This window comes from Mustela nivalis (genome assembly GCF_964662115.1).
Source record: "Mustela nivalis genome assembly, chromosome: 1".
NCBI lineage: Eukaryota > Metazoa > Chordata > Mammalia > Carnivora > Mustelidae > Mustela > Mustela nivalis.
The window spans coordinates 197,918,954-197,939,967 of record NC_139020.1 but is presented as its reverse complement, the minus strand read 5'-3'; the positions used below and the strand labels follow the sequence as shown (position 1 = coordinate 197,939,967).

Here is a 21,014-nt window from a genome sequence, read left to right as displayed (position 1 = left end):
GTCCCCGGGGGGGCCTTCTATTCCTGTCCAGGGTCTGGGCCGTCCACATTCCCCACTGGAAGTCTGGGCCCAGTGCAGGGGTTATGGGCACAAACAGGCCAGTGTATACAGTTGGGTTTCGGGACATAGTGCACATAGGCATAGTGTGCCTTGGAGAGGAGGGCCTGGGAGTTTCAGGGAGGTGTGGGGCTGCTGGAACTGGACATCAAGACCCTACCTTTTTGGCACCGGGTCTGTGCCCTTCTCCCTGGTGTCTGGTTCTGCAGTTCAAGACCTCCTGCCACACCTCCCAGAACCCTCCTAGACTTGCTGGAGCTGGGTAGATGAGACCAGCGTAGTTGTGGTGGGTAGCAGTGGTGACACGTGGTGTGATTAAGAGGAACACTCTTTCTCACTGGGATCCCCACCTCCTAGGACCTTTGACCATGACCGGAGGCTAACTCGAGCCCGCGCCCAGCCGCGCCGCGCCGCTTGGAGCCGCCAGGGGGCGCTGCGATCGGCGCGGGGGCCGTCCCCCTCCTGAGGCGGGGCTGCGGCGCCCATGGCTGCCAATAGCCCAGAGCTTGGCAGCTACTTGAGGCCCCAGTTTGGCTCTGGGACATCTGACATCTCGGTGCAGGAGCTGGATCCAAGGTCTGGCATACATGCTGCCCCACTCTGTCTTAAGCTGCGTGGAGCGCAGGGCAAAGACCTGTATCAAGTTCTTTGCTTAGGGGGTGCTGGCATACTAGCCCAGCCCAGACCCCAAAGAGACCTATGGGCCAAGTCAAGAAGCTGTGGTGACTTTAGGTCTATGAGATGGGGGCAGCAGCCAGGAGAATATTCCTGGGCTAGGGTGGAGACAGCACGTGTGTGGCTTCTGTGGGGTCGGGAAGGGGCTGGCTGCCTACCCCTAGTAAGAACGACAGCAGTACTGTGTACAATTAACAAAAAGATTTGTATTAGAACATTTACACTCAGGGAAGAAAGAGGTATCTGCATCATCAAATGTGGAATGTTGAAGAAATAGTTAAAATAAATAAAAGACTCTGAACGCGGTTAGGGCTGGCTCAGGCTGGGACTCACAGAGGCCTCTGCACATCAGCTCCAGGCTGCAGGGGCCAACGGCCTGGCCATACTGGCCTCCTCCCCGACGCAGCACAGCTGTGCCTGGGACACAGAGAGTCTCTCAAGTGCTGGGGCAGCCAGCAAGCTCACTCCCCGCTTTCCTCACTTATCTCTGTGACAATGTCTATCAGGCTCTGGAGCCCAAAGATATAGCCAGCATCCTGGCCCTCATGTACCACGCTGTCCTCGCCATACAGCCTGCAGGTGGTGTGTGCAAAGTCGATCATGCGCACGTCCACAGAGCTGGTGCCGATGGGCTTGTAGGCATAGGCACCAGCAGACTCATCAGCTGACTCTTCTGACAGGTCCTCCAAGTCCTCAGCATCTGAGTCCAGGGCCACCTCAGGCCATTCCTTGCCATCATAGATGACCAGTAGGGAACTTGAGTAGAAGCGATAGGACTCCTGTCGCTCCAAAACGGCCTTGAGCTCAGTCAGCTTCTTAAGCACAGGGCCCAGGAGCTCACGGCGCAGGTACCGACCATTGTGGAAAAACTGGAAAAGTGCCTCCTTGAAGCCTTGCACTGACAGCTTCCGCCCATGGTACTTGTTCATGAACATAAGCTGCCCACTGCCTGCCTGGTACACCTGTCGGGGGGGGAGACCGGCAGATTAGGTACTGACCGCCACTCTCAAAGCGACCCCAGGGAACAGCGGCAATAGGACAGCCCCAGATCAGAAGCCTTTAACCTGTCAGGTACACCCGTCACACAAGACACTGTTCTCTCTGATCAGCAACCACTCAGTCAGGATGCAGCCCTCTGACCTGGTTCTGTGCACAGACCCCTCCTGAGTGTATGGGTCAGTGAAGAGGGCCTAACCTCCCTTCCCTAATTCCCACTCCTGTCCAGAGGTTCTAGACTCAGTCAACCAGGTCAGCCCCAGATTCACCCAAGCATGCATGCTTTTAACCTAACCAGAGAACGACAGACTCAGTCACACTAGAACCTTGAGAAAACAGGATGCCAGGGTTCGGGAGCGGCAGCTACTGGCTGCGCTAGCCAGCCCAGGCTCTAGCCCAGCATTCCCCTCACCTGCATGCCACACACACGGACACCGATGACTGCGGACGTGCTCTGCTGGCACTTGCGGATCTGGTTGGCTGCTTTCTCCTCTGAAGCATCGTCACCGTGCTGGCGGGTACCCATCTTGAGGTCCAGGACACAAGGCACCTCGTAGCGGGAAGTCAGGTTTTCCAGTAAGATGAATTCTGAGTGGTTAAGGACAATCCTCTTTCTGAGAAGGTGCTGCTGCATGGGGCCTTGGCACTCCTAGGGCTCAGTGCCTGCACAGAGGGCCTCAAAGAAGCCCGAGTCCACAGAGGGCCCCATGAGTCCTGCTATCCCCCCACACAGGGAGCCAAAGCCTGGCTGACTACAGAGTTAAAAGGCATACTCTAAATTCTTGTCAGGGAACTATCTGGGTCCAGCCTGAGGGACACACACACACCATTTCCTGGACTCAGCAAGGTGTGGGAAGAGGGTTCCACACCAGATTGTCCTAAGTTACGAATAGAACATTAAGTAAATCCCGTAACCTTATATGTGAACTGGAATTATCTGTATGAAGTCATGAAAAAATTTCTCTTTAAAATAAATGTGTATCAGGGTGCCTACCTGGCTCAGTGGGTTAAAGCCTCTGCCTTTGGCTCAAGGTCATGATCTCAGGGTCCTGGGATGGAGCCCCACATCAGGCTCTCTGCTTAGCAGAGAGCCTGCTTCCTCCTCTCTCTGCCTGCTTGTGATCTCTGTCAGTAAGTAAAATCTTTAAAAAATTAATAAAAAATAAAATAAATGTGCATTGGGGCGCCTGGGTGGCTTAGTTAAGCATCTGCCTTCAGCTTAGGTCATGATCCCAGGGTCCTGGGATCGAGCTCCTTATCAGGCTCTCTGCCCAGTGGGGACCAGCTTCTCTCTCTCCCTTCACCTACTTGTATTGTCAAATAAATGAATAAAATTTAAAAAAATAAATAAATGTGTATTTCCCTGCTAGAAACCCAGGAAGTTTTTTGGGGCAGGGACTGGTGAACTATTTGTTGTATAGCCTGTACACTAGAAATTGTTCTTAAATTTTTAAGTCCTCAAAAAATTATTATATAATACTTCATGACACATGAAAAGTAAATGATACGCAAATCTGGGTGACCGTAGTTTTATTGGGATACGTCTCGCTCATTCATTTACATTATCACCTATGGCAACTTTCATGCCATAGTGGCAGAGCTGTGACAGCCTGTGCAGCCTACAAAGCCTAAAACATTTACTGTTGGCCCCCTACTGAAAAGGTTTGTCACTCTTGCCTTAGAAGAATAAGGAACTCACATCTGGAGTAGGAAACATACATGACCCTGGACCATCATTTTATACCAAGACAGCTATCAGACTATCGTGATTGTCAGAAGGACTCAAGAGCCTATTTTAAAATATCAAACATTGGAGAATTTGTGCATCAGTAAAGGTAAAAACTGCAATGGACTAAACCACATCAAATATGTTTAAATTCACAGATGTGTAACAATGCCGAAAAACTCACTGGTCACCTTTGGAGGATGTTGAAAAACCCACTCACTACTCCAAGTATTTAGTAAATAAAAGACAAGAAACATTTACCCTGCCTTTCTCTTTTATCAACTACACCTCAGAATGAGCATATACTTGATGAGAAAATGTTTACAGATTCCAGCTAAGAAGGAACAACAAAACTAAGAAATTTCCTAGTGGAAAAATGGACCTAAGGCGATAGCAATACAGGAGAGAAAGACAAACAGTGCACTGCTGATAGACAATACCACCTCAGAAGGACTCCTGCCCCCACCCCAAAACTGAACCTGCATGTGATCAAGCCTGAAGATCAAATTATCAATAAAGGGAAGAGAAAGAAAAGAGTAACAAGTAAAGGACACCACAGGAATGTAATGAGAAAAATCCAGATGGTGGGAAACTTCAGAAGACTGACTGACTGACCAACCTCCCCCTCTCCTTCCTTTCTTTAAGATTTATTTATTGGGTGGGAAGGAGAGGGAGAAAGAGTCTCAAGCAGACTGTCCACTGAGTATAAGCCCAACTTGGGGCTTGATCTCATGATCCTGACATCAGGACCTGAGCTGAAACCAAGAGTCAGCTGTCTTACCTGACTGTACCACCCAGACACCCCGAAGACCTAGTTTTTTGACAAGAAATTTCCCAAGAAGAAAAAACAGTATTTATTTAAAAAGACTTAAACATTTCGACCAAATGCAACATGTGAACCTCACCTGAATCCCCATTCAAACAATCCATCAGTAGAGAGATTTATGATGGGGCACCTGGATGGCTCAGTGGGTTAAAGCCTCTGCCTTCAGCTGGGGTCATGATCCCAAGGTCCTGGGATCGAGCCCCACATTGGGCTCTCTGCTCAGCGGGGAGCCTGCTTCCTCCTCTCTCTCTCTGCCTGCCTCTCTGCCTACTGGTCTGTCAAATAAATAAATAAAATCTTAAAAAAAAAAAAAAAAGATTTATGAGACAATTAGGAAAATGTGGACACAAGCTAGATTTGATAATGAATTACTGTCTACTTTCAAGGAGCAATAATGGTAATAATGTCTTAAAATATTCTTGGAGATCCACGAGCCACTTCAGGAAAGCTCAGCTGGTGGTGCTAAGTTTAAGACAGTCGTGGCAGGAGTTGGACATAAGTGAGTGAACTGCCGAACTTGGGTCACAGGTACTTGTAAGTTCCAAGTATTATTCTATGTTCAACGTGTTTAAAATATCCCCTAGTAGATAAAAGAAAACCCTTTTGCTCTCTTAGCTCTGCTGAAAGCTGGAGGTTGCTAGGCCCCTGTGTAGTGCACAGAATTCTAGCTTTTTTCCTCCTGTGTATTACTACACTGAATCTCTATGTAAATATGGACAGTTAGCATTTATCGACATGTACCTATTTTTCTGTTAAAAAAAAAAAAAAACTTTAAAAAATGGGGTTACAGAAGGTCAGCAAAGGGTGGGTTTGAAATGTTTGGGTGGGTTAAGTGGGTATTTGACAACATGGCTTTTCTTCTGGCATGTTTGTGATATTTAATGGATATCCTTGCAGTTTAAGATGACACTTTTAGGGCGCCTGGGTGGCTCAGTGGGTTAAGCCGCTGCCTTCCGCTCAGGTCATGATCTCGGGGTCCTGGGGTCGAGTCCCGCATCGGGCTCTCTGCTCAGCAGGGAGCCTGCTTCTCCCTCTCTCTCTGCTTGCCTCTCTGCCTACTTGTGATCTCTGTCTGTCAAATAAATAAATAAAATCTTAAAAAAAAAAAAAAAAAAAAAAAGATGACACTTTTAAAATTAAACTCTAATGATGACTTAAGCCCGGGCACTTAATGGGAGAATCAGCAGAACCTATAGGATCTTTGGAATGGACATTCTCTATTACAATTTTGTTCCTGTTTATTTTTAAATTTCCTTTTTGTTTCATGGAAAGGAAAGATGATGCAAGTGTACAAGTTGCTTTGTTACAATAAAACTAACTAAATAAAAATATCCCCCAATAAAAAATTAAATAAAGCATACTCAATTCTGAGGAATCCCTCCCCCAAGATTAAAAAAAAAAAAAAAAAAATCCGTGAAACACAGCTTCATGGGCTAGAAAGGGGAAAAAGGAAAGCCCCTTGTGCTATGCTTCATGTGCAAGTTTGATGAATCAGGACTGAAAGGCTGGCACCCACCTGCCACCCCACCCTTGGCAGGCAAGCAGGGGATTTCCAAAAACATGAGCCAACTTCTTGGACTCTAGGCCAAAGCCTCCCTGGTATAGGCTGTTCCCTCCGGGAGGTGCCACTCACCTGCTTCCCCACCGCCTGTATTCCCAGACCAGCCCTCGTTCCTGCAGGAATACAGATCTGTCCGCGGCTACCACAGAGGGTGCCCTGGCACAACCATGGCTAGAAAACAAACCCAACTTCTCTACACTCTTTGGCCCTCACCCACCCTTCCGACCCCGAGGCTGACAGACTCTGTGAGCAAAGGATACTGTACTGGTTCCGATGTTTTGCGTTCTCCTTCATTCTCTGTAACTGCTGCTGGTGACACTTCATGCTCCAAGGGTTATAGTGTTTAAGCTGGGAGCTGACGTTCCCCTTTTTCTCTACACTGTAGTATAAGACTTCAGATTTCTTTAACCACTCAAATTCTTCTTCTAATTTATGGCTGTAAGGAGACAAGAAGCCAATCACAATGTCTTATCAAAACTCAGGGCCAAAGAGGCATGAGAGAACTTTTGGAGTGATGGGAAGTTTGAGATCTTGATGGGGTGGTGGTTTCAGTGTGCACACTAAACACTTCAAATGGATACATTTTACTGTTTAGTGTATTATACCTCAAGAAAGATGATTTTTAAAAAATAAAGGGGCCAGCTCACTGTTTTTTTCAACAGTAAGGAAAACCCAAGATGCAAGAACAGCCTTTGCGTCCACCCTGGCGCCCCCACGACTCCCTCCCAAGCAGTCCTTACTGCCCTCTTCTTCTAGGCGGTACCACCGCCCCCCACCCCGCCCCGGCTTCGGATACAGCAGGTTCCCAGATTCTGAAGGCTGGAGACCAGGGAAAAGCCAAACTAAAATTCCATGGGAATAAGCCAACCTACTTAGCTACATTATAAATACTTTAATTTATATATATTGTTTGTATTTTTATAAGCTCTGCCAAAGAGTGGCACCTGGACGGCTCTGTATAGGTGGAGGAGCCTCCATTTCAGGGACACCCAACGGACCATTTTTGTCTCTCACCATCAGCGAGCAGCCTGAGGGGAAGGGACGGCTCTTGTCTCAGTTACTGCTGCATCCCCAGGACGCGGCACAGGGTAGCCGCAGAAGCAACGAGCAACTAAAACTCTTTCAGAGCTGCCACCGTGGTTCTTGACCCAAAATGGCATAATTTAGTCCAGAGTCTGTCTGTTTTTACCTTGTATGATTAGACTTTATTTCAAAATAAATGAACTAGCAAGTTATAGCCTAACAAAAGGCTAATGACGTTTACAAGGCAGAATAAACAACGAACTGGATGACTTCATTTTGTCTACTTTTTGAGGAGGCAGCAGGGGGGCAGGGTGACTGAGGGAGAGGGAAATCCTAAGCAGGCTCCACGTGACAAGGGGCTTGATCTCACGATCCCGAGATCATGAACCTCTGAGCCAAAGTCAAGAGTCGGACACTGAACTGACTGAGCCAACCTGGTGCTCCATGTCTGCATTAATATAGTGCATTGAGTGACATGGTCCAAATCTGATTCATCTGAAGTCCGCACTCTCCTTTGTTTATAACTTCCATTTAAAAATTAATTCCGGGGCACCTGGGTGGCTCAGTTGTGGGTGTCTGCCTTTGGCTCAGGTCATGATCCTGGGATTGAGCCCCACATCAGGCTTCCTGCTCAGCAGGAAACCTGCTTTCCCTCTCCTAGTCCCCCTACTGTGTTCCCTCTCTCAAGGCCTCTCTCTCTCTCTGTGTCAAATAAATAAATAAATAAATAAATAAATAAAATCTTCAAAATAAGTAAATAAATAAAATTTAAAAATAAAAATTAATTCCTAGGGTGCCTGGGTGGCTCAATCAGCTAGGCATCTGACTCTTGATCTTAAGCTCAGTTCTTTTTTTTTTTTTTAAGATTTTATCTATTTATTTGACAGGCAGAGAGGCAGGCAGAGAGAGAGAGAGAGAGAGAGAGAGAGAGAGAGAGGGAAGCAGGCTCCCTGCAGAGCAGAGAGCCCGATGCGGGGCTCAATCCCAGGACCCTGAGATCATAACCTGAGCCGAAGGCAGCAGCCCAACCCACTGAGCCACCCAGGCGCTCCTTAGGCTCAGTTCTTAATCTCAGGGCTGTAAATTCAAGCCCTGTGCTGGGCTCCTCACTGGGCATGGAGCCTACTTTAAAAAAAAAAAAAAAGTTAAAAAAGAAAAAAATGCACTTAAAAATGTCTTTAAAGGAACATTTTTATGGGGGTGCCTGGGTGGCTCAGTTGGTTAAGCATCTGTCTTCAGCTCAGGTCATGATCTCAGGGTTCTGGGATCAAGCCCCATATTGTCCCACTCCCTGCTCCTCAGGAAGTCTGCTTCTCCCTCTCCTTATGCCCCTTACCCTCCCCAACCTCAACTCATGGTTTCTCTCAAATAAATAAATCTCTCTTTCTCTCTCTCTCTCTATATATATATATGTATATTTATGCAGATTTTCATAAATTTGGTTAAAATCATTTTTATTTTAGGAAGTGCACAAAACTCCCTTTTTGTACACACCCAACCTGTATTTGAAAAATCAACTGATTATCTCTTGTCCTAAATGTAAAATATGAAAGAAATCTGTTATTTCTGGGGTGCCTAAGTGGCTCAGTTGGTTAAGTGTCCAACTTTTAGTTTCAGCTCAGGTCATGATCCCAGGGTCCCAAGATCTAGCCCAGCATAGGTTTCGGAGCTCAGCAGAGAGTCCGCTTGAGATTCTCTCTTTACCTCTCCCTCTGCCCCTCCCTGCTGCACAATCCTGTGTGCCTGCATGCTCTCTAAATAAATTTTTTTTTTAAAAGATTTTATTTATTTATTTGACAGAGAGAGATCACAAGTAGGCAGAGAGGCAGGAAGGGAAGCAGGCTCCCTGATGAGCAGAGCCCGATGCAGGACTCGATCCCAGGACCCTGAGATCATGACCTGAGCCGAAGGCAGCGACTTAACCCACTGAGCCACCCAGGCGCCCCCCCCCCCTTTTTTTTAAAGATTTTATTCATTTATTTGACAGAGACACAGTAAGAGAAGGAACACAAGCAGGGCAGTGGGAGAGGGAGAAGCAGCCTCCCACAGAGCAGAGAGCCCGATGCAGGGCTCAGTCTCAGGACCCTGGGATCATGACCTGAGCTAAAGTCAGATGCCTAACAACTACCCAGAGCTGCCCAGGTGCCCCTAAATAAACTTTTTTTTTTTTTTTTAAGAAAAATTAAAAAAAATAAAGGTGACACTCTGTAATCCAAATGTAACCTCAATACTGAACAGAGAAATGGCATTGCCTTTTAGCTTCACCTATAATACATTAAGAAAAAGTCTACTACATCTTTTCCATTTTCTATTTCAAAAATCCTGATCTTAAAATGCTAATATTTAACACAAACTTCGAAAGTGTAACCCAGAGTCATTAAAGAGAAGCTGCCGTGTGGGAACTGGCCACTGAGTTACAAGGCACAACTAAGTCCATCATTTGGGTCCCTAGCTCCAAGAGACTGGCCTGTAACTAAGATCCCCTGACACCTCCCCTTCCACGGAGTACAGGGTCCTCCCCCACCTCAGTTTATACCTCTTCATCTTCTCCTCTTTCCGGTGCTGCCTCACCCAGTCCTTGGGGCTCTTCTCCGTTTCTAGAACGTGATGTTTTTTGTTTGTCCACCTCAGGAGCTTACTTTTTGGTTCACAGTCTGAATTGTCTACACTGTCCACAGTTCCATGGTCCCCCTTTAGTGGATATGCTATTAAACATAAGTTCCTGTCTTCATCCTCTTCAAAGCGTACAGATACCACACCTGCAAGGGGGGTGAGGAGCAGAGAGAACTTTTAATTCCACAGAAGATGTGTTATAAATAACATGATTGTAACATTTGTTTTTTTCTTACCCTGTTCCTTAGTCTCTATGTTGCCAGAGGCCCCAAACTCATCTGCAAACCTAACAAATATCAAAACAGCTAGAAAAGATGACACCACACAAGACAAGCGATTAGGGAGCAAACATGGCCGAGAGTCTTCCTCTCTGATGCACTCAACAAGGCAAGAGCCAAAGAATTACAAGACACATTTTTCCATCATTGAAAATGTTTATTAAGTTTTATGTAATTCTTCTAATCCTAAGAGAGACGTGAAAACATTTGCTCTTTATATCTTGCGGGAATTTTTGATGCCCTAAACAGAAACTCCGACGGCCTGAGGCTTGCTTTAAAGCAGAGCCTAACACGGGGAACAAAGGTTTGCCCTGAGGGGTAAGAAGCATCCAAGGGTAGGGGAAGACTGGGCAAGCAAAACAAAATAAAGGAGCAAACAAAACAAACCACACAGCACAACAGACACCCTAGCAAAGGCTTCTTGCAGCGCACCCCCACACGGGTGGGCACCCCAAGCCTTTTGTCCTCAAACATGTTACTTTATTTGGTCTTTGCAGTCACAAAAGAACAAAATGAACACAAGGCAAATAGGGTCCGGCCGGGAGCACAGACGCGTGGTGGCCTTGAAAGCAGCTCTCCCCCTTGAGTCTCTAGAACCTGCCATGTGTAATTAGACAGTCTTTGAGGAGGGGGCTGTCAGGTGGGAGCGTTTCAGCAGGTGCCGACGAGCGCCTTACAACCGACTGGCTGAACACCTTTCCTCCCAGGCCTCTGTGGCCTGGGATCACTCAATTTGCTCAGTCCTTGCTGCCCGCCCGCTTGCTCGCTGCAGGGGAATGCGTGCTCAGAGAGAGATGACACTTCTGAGGTGGTCCCTGGCTCTGGGCGCAGAGGAGCAGAGGAGCTTGGGTGGGGAATTCAGGGGACCACACTTCCCTGTGGCCCGGGGAAAGAACCAGGGGGAAATAGGGGGCAGGGGCGGCCAGCTAACAAGGGGCCTTTGGCTTTGTCCTGGAAAAAACAACAGAGAAGGACCAAGTGAGGGCCCTCAACTCCCCCACCCCCCCACCACAACACACATGCATATTCAGAGTACAGAGAGAGGCGCCCAGTACATTCTGTCTTCAAACAGCATGTTTCAACAGTCCCAGAAGAACCTAAGTTGTTCAAGAGTCTTTTGTATAAAACCAGGCAATGTAAATTTAATTTCCTTTAATGGATTCTTTGATTTACAAAATATCCTCCCACCCCAGGAAAGACCACACCATGCTGGTGGCTGATGTCACTCCCAAAAATGCATTATAAAAAGAAAGAGAGAGTCACCATATGTGAATCAAAGGGTTGCCATAACATTGCAATTTTGGGGACATTCCGTAATAGCAAAGGGCTTCAGCTAATCAGCACAGGCCTCCCACTCCTGCATTCCATCTGACTCAACCCTGCTCCCAGCCTACCTAATCACCAGGGCTTCTGGTTTCCTGGAGGACAAAAAGCAGGCCGCAAGGATTCTGGGTAAAATCCTCCCAAAGTCTTCCCCCGCTGTTCCCCCAAGGGGGCCTATGGGTTACTGAGATCAAGAGACACCTGAACATAAAACACAACTACACTTCCACCAAAAATAAACTCAAAACAAATCCACAAAACAAAACAATTGAGCAATCTTACCAGGGCTTGCAAACTGAGGGTGTGAGGTGCTGGGCTGAGGGCCAAGAGGAGGAGGAGGGAAAACAGAGTGAGGGGAGGGGTGAGGGCTCCCGGGATGGCTGCCCGGGCCTTCCACGGCCTTCCACGGCAGCGCCGCCTCTCATCTCTTCGCCAGGCGATGGCGACCCCTATGGCAGCGGGGGCTCACCTTTGTACTGAGGAGTGAATTTGCGCATCTCGGCTGGGAGAGTCTCGTAGAACTGGTGCTCCCTCGGTACCAGGGGCTTGCACAGGGTCGTCTCGTTGAAGCGGAGCACGCATGAGTGCCCCCCGACCTGGTGGACAAAGGGCTCCAGCAGGACGCCCTTGGTGCGGGGCTCCACGTCCATGGCCCTGAAGGCTGGGCTCATCCTCCAGGCGCAGGCGGCAGGGAGAAGGGGGAGGCGGCGGGGTCCAGCGGCCAGCGCGTCCTCCGTCTGTCGTCTGTCCGTGCGTCCGTCTGTCTGGCCTCAAGTCCTCGGTTGCGCGGGCCAGGACGCTCTGCCAAAAGCAAAGAGAGACAATAGCATTGGACGCGGCCTGGGAACCGCCGTAGAACCGCGAGCACTTCAGCAGAAAAACAGCGCGAGCTCAGGCGGGGCCCAGCCCACGCCGCCTACCCCGGCCCCGCCTCCTCACTCAGAAACAAACAGCCAGAGCTACTGCGGGGCGGGGCCAGATTCCGACTCGCAGGGACTGGCCCCAGGTGTCCTCAAACAGCCCGTGCCCTCCACTAGGCGGGAAAAATGCAAGCCACGATATGGTAAAGTCCCATTTCACACCTAATAATTCAGATAAATTTTTACCATTTTCTCTTTTAAAAAATATTTTATTTACTTGACAGAGAGCGAGAGCAGGAACACAAGCAGGGAGAGTGGCAGAGGGAAAGCAGGGCTCCGGGCGAGCAGGGACTCCTATGTGGGGCTCAATCCCAGGACCCCAGGATCACGACATGAGCTGAAGGCAGCCGTTTAACGACTGAGCCACCCAGGCGCCCCATAATCCTTACCATTTTCTGGTAAGACTAACTTCATTTTTTAAAGATTTTGAGAGAGAGAAAGTGCGCATATTCGCCAGCGCACGAGCTGGGAAAGGGGCAGGGGCAGAAGCAGAAGCAGGCTTCCTCCCGGTAGAACAGGGGAGTTGGCCGGGGGACTCAATCCCAGGACCTCGGAATCACGACCTGAGCGGAAGGGAAGTGCTAAACGGACTGAGCCACCCAGACGCCCCCATACATACATATTTTTAATACTTTATTTTTTTAGAGTAGTTTTAGGTTCAGAGCAAAAAATGAGAGGATGATAAGTGCCCACAGAAACACCTGCCCCCACACATGCCATTGCCTTCCCGGTTATCAATATCCCCCATCAGAGTTGTAGGTTTGTTATAAAAGACGATGAAACCTACATTGACTCATCATCCTAGATTACATTAGGGTTCTTAGTCATTAATTATGTTTTTATAAAATGCAGTTTAAGGGAAAACCTGCTTACTCACCATCTGGTAAGATTTACTCCCCCAGGGTGTCCACTCCTCCCCCTCAACCCTAAGGCCAAAGACAAGCCCCATTAACCTTATTAACAGTGGAGCTGGGGCCTGGCGTTAATCATTAACGTCTGTATCTAAAAACAACCGATCAGGGCTGGCTAACTCCTTTTAAAAAGATACACAGTGTTCTAGGTCACTGACTATTTTTATCAGTTCTATCCTGATCTCCAAAAGCTGGGGCACACCATTAAGCCAAAGCTGCGCTCCTGGGGTAATCAGGGCTCCCATCCTCTCCTGAGGTTCAGGGCCTTAGACCTGACTTTGCATCCCTAAACACCCCAGATCTCAGCAAAGCAACCTCTATGCAACTGACTTCAAGGGACTTCATGCTAGTTCTCTGTTTTCGGTCTGTAATTTACAGACTACACAGCTGCTACTAGCACTTCTTATAGGGTGTGGGGCATGCCATTATCTGTAGGGTTCTTAATTGAGAACTCTTCCAGTTCCCATTACCCCAAGTGACATACTGGTGATGAGAACAGGTCTGCTGAAGATGTGCCCACTGTCCTCTAGGGTGAGTAAAGCACCTACTACATGCTGGCTCATTACAGAAACTTACCTCATTTGGTCCTTGGGATACTTTCTGTGAGGAAGACACTATTCTCTCTGTTACAAACAATGAAGCTAATTTGGGGAAGTGAGGAAACTCTTCCAGGGCCAGGGACAATAAGCCACAGCTCCCAAATGAACCTCAATCTGTTGGAGGCCCGTACGGGGCCACTTCTACGTCCCAGAGTCTTTGAAACTAGTGCCCTGATACAGCACTCCTCTTATGTTACATGGGACATTTAGCCTGGTGAGAGGGTGCCTTCACCATGCATATTTTCTCTTTATATACATAACCTCTCTTAGAGTTTAAACCGATTGCTAATCTCTTTTTAGAAGGATCTGACTGTGGGTCCCAACTGGACTCAAGGATTAGGAATCAATAAGCTTTCCTATACGCAGAGATGAAAACCAAAGGTCCTCTGATTTCTCTCCTGGCACCACCTTCTCATGACCACAGAAGCCCTCAGCAGGACATGTGCTGAGGAGGTTTCTAAGCTCCAAGGATGAGTACATTCCAGCCATTTCCAGACCCTCTCCAGAAGGTGGAGCTCTGAGACACTTGGCCACACCAGCCCTTTCTTGGGGTCTACACAGACTAGTTCATACTAATCCACTGAAAAGACCTCTGGAGTAGGAGCAATACCAAAGAAAAGCTACTGTACTGACTCACAGTCGGTCTGCCAGAACCCAAGCACAAACCAGGTACCAAGATTATTTGTCAATGCACAAGACACCCCTCATGGACCAGGCTTTAGAAACACAATCCAAGCCTTTCATTAAAGTATAAACTGCTTTTGTCGTCAGAGTAATATTAATACCAATGCAAATCCCTTTCCAACTCTGTTCAAACTTCCTTTAAGTGTATTCAGTTAGGTGGAAGAATCTCTCTCTGGGCATCTCTCTCACCCATCCTTACCCTAAAGCAACATCTACAACAAAAACGGGTCCTTCAAGGCAACTCTCTGGAGTACGGTGCATAGGTGTGGATGGAGGCCACCAGGCCTGGTGAACGTCTCCATCACCTCCTCCCAGGTCCTCAGTGTACTCATTAGCTGCTGGGTATGATGTGGCACCTTGCCATCCTCCCCCCAGCACCCAACTCTGGCAGTCCGCAGGACACTGCTCCCTGGAGAATCATCATCATCTTGGGTAGAGAGGCAAGAAAAATAAGGCTAATCCTTGCCTGAGCCAAGCTGATGACAGAGAAAACTGCCAAATATGAGCTGGGAGTTAGGGAGACAACGGATTACTGTGTAGTTAGGTGGAGCCAGATTCTAGTCCCAGTTCAGCCACTCAATTGCTTGGAGATCATCTCCAAGTCCCTGGTTCCCTCTGGGTTCTGGTTTTCAGGTTTGTAAAATGGAGAAGAGAGGCATGGAGTAGACCTCTACTGTGTGCGTGGTATAATGCGATTAGTGAGCGGTAACTAGTTGTTTTAATCAAATAGGAAAAAACAGTAAATATAATTGCATTATACATATAAGGTAAGTCCTATTTTGTGATTCTTTCATTAAAAAAAATTTTTTTTTGAAGATTTTATTTATTTGAGAGAGAAAGAGGGAGAGATTGAGAGTGGGAGGAGGGGCAAAGGGAGAGAAGCAGACTCCCTGCTGAGCAGGGAGCCCAATGTAGGACTGGATCCCAAGACCCTAGGATCATGACCTGAGCCAAAGGCAGATGCTTAACTGACTGAGCCACCCAGGCACCCCATTTAAAAAAAATTTTTTTTAAAAGATTTAATAGAGCACACGTGCACAAGTAGCCAGAGCAGCAGGCAGAGGGAAAGGGAGAGGGAGAAGCAAAATCCCTGCTGAGCAGAGAGCCTGATGCCAGGGCTCAATCTCAGTACCCTGGGATCATAACCTGAGCAGAAGGCAGATGCTTAACTGACTGAGCTACCCAGATGCTCCTTTGTGCACCCCTGTTTCAATTATGTTTAGTCTTTCAATATGAACGTTAAGTATGGCTTCACCATACCACATATTTCTCACATTTGGGGTTGCTGATGAAGAAGTGGAGCTTTTGTTCTAGCTTCCCTTAGAGGCTGCATCTCTGTGGGAAAATGAAGGATCAAATTTCCCAAGGATTACACACAGCAGATCCGCTCCCTCTCTAATGGCCTCAACCAGGCCAAAAGAAAAGTGCCCAAAAACCTGTTCTTTTTCACCTACTAGTCTCTCTGTCCCACACGTGGTTTGAGCTCTCAATGATTTTTAAACATCCGAGGTCTAAGGCCCAGTGTCCCAGGAATCCTGAAGTATTAGAAGTTACTGAGAAGCCCATGCAAAATGTGTGGGCTCTGTGCCTAGGGACAGGGGGAATAACCACAGAATACTGTCTTCAGATTTAGCATCTATTTTAGCCTTCCACATCGTCTCACATTGGTCCATGAAACTATGAACAGGTAAGGAAAACAGAATATAACTCAGCCTAAGACAGGAGGACATAGATTTCCTCCATAGCTCATCCCCCTAAATCTGTCAGACTGGTTTAAGGATCTGCTGGAAACAATGCTTTAATATCCTTGCTTCTAAAATACTGCGGACTGGGGCGCCTGGGTGGTTTCAGTGGGTTGAGCCTCTGCCTTCGGCTCAGGTCATGATCTCAGGGTCCTGGGATCGAGCCCCACATCTAGGCTCTCTGCTTGGCAGGGAGCCTGCTTCCCCCCCTCTCTCTGCCTGCCTCTCTGCCTACTTGTGATCTCTGTCAAGTAAATAAATAAAATCTTTTAAAAAATAATAAAATACTGCGAAGAGTGGCGCCTATGTAGCTCAGTTGGTTAACTGACTTCGGCTCAAGTCAGGATCCAGGATCCTGGGATGGAGTCCTGGCATGTGGCCCCTTGTTGGGCTTCTCCCTTTCCCTCTGCCCTCCCCATTCATGCTCTCTCTCTCAAACAAATAAAATCTTTTAAAAATTTTAAAAAAATAAATAAATACTTCAAATAAAACAATGACTCATGAAAACCCTTAAGCCCTTAGCTCACTCATCTAGAATTTAGTTAATGAGGCCACAAATGTGGTCTGCTGGGGCCACCTACTTTGCCTCAAGAAAAGCCCCAGGGTTGGACAGTCACAGGGGATGGTGTGAGGCACACCAACCTGATGGTGGAAAAACAACACTCACCATTCACACCTCCTCTCCGTGAGCGTGAGCCGCAGGGCCACCACCATACAGCATCTGCATACAACCCACAACTACACAATCCATGACTATACCACCAACATCACTGAAACTCTTAAACACTGTTGGTAGGAACGCAAAAAAAAAAAAAAAAAAAAAAAAAAAAAAGTGGTACAGCCACTTTGGGAAACAGTTTGGCAGTTTCTTAGAAAGTTAAACAAATACTTATTATATGACCCAATAATCCTATTCATAGGTATATGCCTAAGAGAAATGAAATCCAATGTCCACACAGACTTGTACATGATCTCAGAGGCACTACTTACAATAGCCAAAAGGTGGAAACCCAAATATCCATCAAATGGGTGAATGAATAAACAGACTATGGTACATCCATATCATGCAACAGTATTCAGCAATAAAAGGGAATCTTGATTCATTATAAAGATTCATCATAAAAGCACGTAAGTGAAAAAAGCCAATCATATATTATATGATTAGATTTATAAGAAATGCTAGAAAAAGCACAACTCTAAAAAAGTAGATTAAGCAGCTGCAGAGGTAGGAGAATAGGACTGACCACAAGGGGACTAAGAGAACTTTCAGGGGTAATGAAAATGTTATATGCTGTGACTGGGATAGTAATTACATGACTGCATAAATTTGTCAAAATTCATCAAATTGGGCTTAAAATTGATGAGTCCTATTATATATAAATTATACCTCAGTATAATTTATAGGGATTAAATTTGTTCTTACACTTTTTAATTTACCTTATTTTCATAAGTACATATTATTTTAATAATCACAAAAAAAAAAAAAAACAGACTTAAAAAGATCATATTAGGGTGCCTGGGTGGCTCAGTGGGTTAAAGCCTCTGCCTTCAGCTCAGGTCATGATCCCAGGGTCCTAGGATTGAGCCCCGCATAGGGGTCTCTGCTCAACGGGGAGCCTGCTTCCCCCATCTCTCTGCCTGCCTCTCTGCCTACTTGTGATCTCTGTCTGTCAAATAAATAAATAAAATCTTATAAAAAAAAAAAAAGATCATATTAGCTGTTAAATAGCTTCTATATGCAAATGCTTTGGTTGAGATTTACCTTCCCATCCATTCTAACTGGGCTCATTTGCCTCACACTGAGCATCTTGAGACACTTCTGCCAAGATGCCTGGGTCACCATCTTGGTCAAAGGAAGGACTCCCCCTTTCCGTGAAGGCACTCCCAGATGGTACAGACTTTCAGAGACAGCCATGTTTTCCCTTATAAATCCATGACACCCACTGCTAAATCTAAAGCCATTTGCTCACTCTGAAAACCCAATTTTTATCAGGGTCTTAATAATTAGCAGACTTCTACCAGTTGCATGGTTATCTTTTTAAATTCTTATAAAGTCAAAGCAAAAGCATCCTTTATAGACAAACAAGCAGAACAGAAGCATAAAGGTCCAATAAGCCTTTCTGTAAAATCCATAAGGAAACAAAAATCAGCATCAAATCTGCCATTACTCTAGCTTCCTTGTTATTTTTCAAGCATGCCTGGAATATGCCTACCTCAGGGCCTTTGCGCTTGCCATTCCCTCTGCTTGGTACATTCTTTTCCCAGGCATCCCTCTGGCTCACTCTCTTACCTCCTTCAGCTCTTTATGCAAATGTCACTTCTTTAATGAGGTCCTCCTAAGCTACCCCATCTGAAAGGACCATACCTCCTTGTTTACACTGCCTTATACACCTTGCTTTATTTCTCTATAGCACTTATCACCATCATCTAACATATTACATGTCTTCTTTGTCTTGTTTATTTTTTGTATCCCCCATCCTGACCCCACCAGAAAACAAAGTCCATAAAATCAGAGATTTCTGACTGCTGTGTTCACTGCTGAAATCTCTAGAGTCCAGAACACCAGCACAGAGAAGGTACTTCACAGGATGTGCCTCTAGTCACTACTGCGTCATGAAAACCTGCTGTACACAGATAACAGAAGACTCAAAAGGCACCGACTGCAATTATCCAAACCCAAACTAATCCTACAGCGAGTACAACTATTAAAATGAGGCATGCAACACACTTGACCAAATGTATTCTGAGCACTGAACTAGTGTTAATTTTGCATTTATAATTCCCCATCTATCAAGCTGCATTAACTGGGGAGTATAAATGAAGGATCCTGCACCTAAAGACTCATCTGGGACCTGGTGCTGTGGAAACATTTCATGGAAACAAAACTTAAGCTCCTAATGCAATGACCATCTCTTAGAAAATTCTCTCTTGCAGAAAATCAGGCAAGAAAAGAATGGTCATTCAAGAATAAACTTTTAAAATGTGGCCTCGGGGGCACCTGTGTGGCTTTAGGTCGTGATTCTAGAGTCCTGGGATCAAGCCCCGCATCGGGCTCCCTGCTAAGCAGGAAGCCTGCTTCTCCTTCTCCCACTCGCCCTGCTTGTGTTCCCTCTCTCGCTGCGTCTCTCTCCCTCTCTGTCAACTAAATAAATCTTCAAAAAAAAAAAGGGTGGCCTCAGGGCATCTGACTGGCTCCGTTGGTGGACAACAGGACTCTTGATCTCAGGGTTGTAAGTTTGTGCCCCACACTGGGTATAGAGATTACCTTAAAAAAAAAATGTAGCCTCAAGAAGATTAAAATTCTGTAACTTAAAACAAATATACTAACTAGCATTCAGAAATTATGTGTTGGTACTGAGTTTATATCCCAAACACCCAAGGTTTTCAGGTTGCAATGTTATCATTAAAAGAATTATCCAGGGGCGCCTGGGTGGCTCAGTGGGTTAAAGCCTCTGCCTTCGGCTCAGGTCAAGATCCCAGGGTCCTGGGATCGAGCCCCGCATCGGGCTCTCTGCTCAGCAGGGAGCCTGCTTCCTCCTCTCTCTCTCTCTCTCTCTCTCTGCCTGCCTCTCTGCCTACTTGTGATCTCTGCCTGTCAAATAAATAAAATCTTTAAAAAAAAAAAAAAGAATTATCCAGGGCGCCTGGGTGGCTCAGTGGGTTAAAGCCTCTGCCGTTGGCTCAGGTCGTGGGAGAGTCCTGGGATTGAGCCCTGCCATTGGGCTCTCTGCTCCGCGGGGAGTCTGCTTCCCCCTCTCTCTCTCTGCCTGCCTCTATGCCTACCTGTGATCTCTGTCAAATAAATAAAATCTTTGGAAAAAAAAAAAAGAAAGACAATTATCCTGGGGCACCTGGGTGGCTCAGTCAGTTTAGCATCTGCCTTCCGCTCAGGTTATGATCCCAGAGTCCTGGATCAAGCCCCACACAGACTCCCTGCTTGGTGGGGAGTATGCTTCTCCCTCTGCCTGCTGCTACTGTTGCTTGTGTTCTCTCTCGCTCTCTCTCAAATAAATAAAATCTTTAGAAAAAAATAATAAATAAATAAAAGATAATTATCTCCATCTTTTTTGCAGGCAAAGCAAAGAAAGGCCATGGATTGGTGGTGGGTCTCTGCTTAAGGCCCCCTTCAGCAACACTGGTGGGTCTGCCCTCCAGCTTTTAATGAGGTGTCTTAGCAAGACAATGCAGAAGGAAAATCATTCCTCACTTTGCCCTGGATTTACCAGATAGCTGGGTAAAATGACGCAGAACTCCTGGTAACGAAATGAATATACAAAAAGGAGTTTTAGCAAAATAACGCCAGGAAGGAAGAGGAAAGCTATCAATGTTTGTCTTGTGGGAGGCACCAAGGATAAGGGCTGACCAGACTCACCCATCTGGGTACAGGGCATTGAACTAACACCAACCTCAGGAAAACTTCTCCACTGTGCCACAGAGTTTAAGCCCCGTCAGGACATTTCCCCCTCAACCTTTTTTTTAAAATATTTTATCTTTAAGTACTCTATATACCCGATTGAGGGGCTCAAACTCTTAACCCTGCAATCAAGAGTTGCACACTCCACGGACAAAGCCAGCCCAGCGCTCCCTGTCCCCATCAAGACATCTCTTATACCCCACTGTGAAAGTACTTACTCCCATGTCTAGCAGAAGAGTGCCATGATGGCCTATCAGGATATTACGAAAAGTCTGCTTACTAATTTTATGATTTTTAAGCAATATGAGAAAATTGTTTAAAAGCAAGATATAAAATTGTATAAGCTATTATTATCTAAACTAGGTCCAAAGAATTACAGAGGAAAAGACTAGCAAAAAGTCCCAGCTATGCCACTAAATCATATATTTAAAAATGGTTAAAATGGGGCGCCTGGGTGGCTCAGTGGGTTAAAGTCTCTGCTTTCGGCTCAGGTCATGATCCCGGGGTCCTGGGATCGAGCCCCGCATCGGGCTCTCTGCTCAGTGGGGAGCCTGCTTCCTCCTCTCTCTGAATGCCTCTCTGCCTACTTGTGATTTCTGTCTGTCAAATAAATAAATAAAATCTTTTTTTAAAAAAATGGTTAAAATGGTAAATTTTATGTTATGT

At 46.4% G+C, this 21,014-nt stretch overlaps 2 protein-coding genes across 2 annotated transcripts in view; both read right to left on the bottom strand.

Moving 5' to 3' along the window:
• Positions 1–918: 918 nt before the first annotated feature.
• IP6K2 (inositol hexakisphosphate kinase 2) overlaps positions 919–21,014 on the bottom strand; it is a 32,857-nt gene continuing 12,761 nt past the window's right edge. The window contains exons 2-6 of the mRNA XM_082704556.1: positions 11,548–11,879; positions 9,401–9,623; positions 6,102–6,277; positions 2,141–2,316; positions 919–1,694 (exon numbers count right to left, since the gene is read on the bottom strand). Coding sequence (XP_082560682.1) covers positions 1,194–1,694; positions 2,141–2,316; positions 6,102–6,277; positions 9,401–9,623; positions 11,548–11,749 — 1,278 coding nt within the window. The 5' untranslated portion in view covers positions 11,750–11,879 and the 3' untranslated portion in view covers positions 919–1,193. The remainder of the gene's footprint in view (positions 1,695–2,140; positions 2,317–6,101; positions 6,278–9,400; positions 9,624–11,547; positions 11,880–21,014) is intronic.
• PRKAR2A (protein kinase cAMP-dependent type II regulatory subunit alpha) overlaps positions 11,762–21,014 on the bottom strand; it is a 148,004-nt gene continuing 138,751 nt past the window's right edge. Inside the window, exon 12 of the mRNA XM_082704564.1 lies at positions 11,762–11,879. The gene's annotated coding sequence lies outside the window, so the exon portion shown is untranslated. The remainder of the gene's footprint in view (positions 11,880–21,014) is intronic.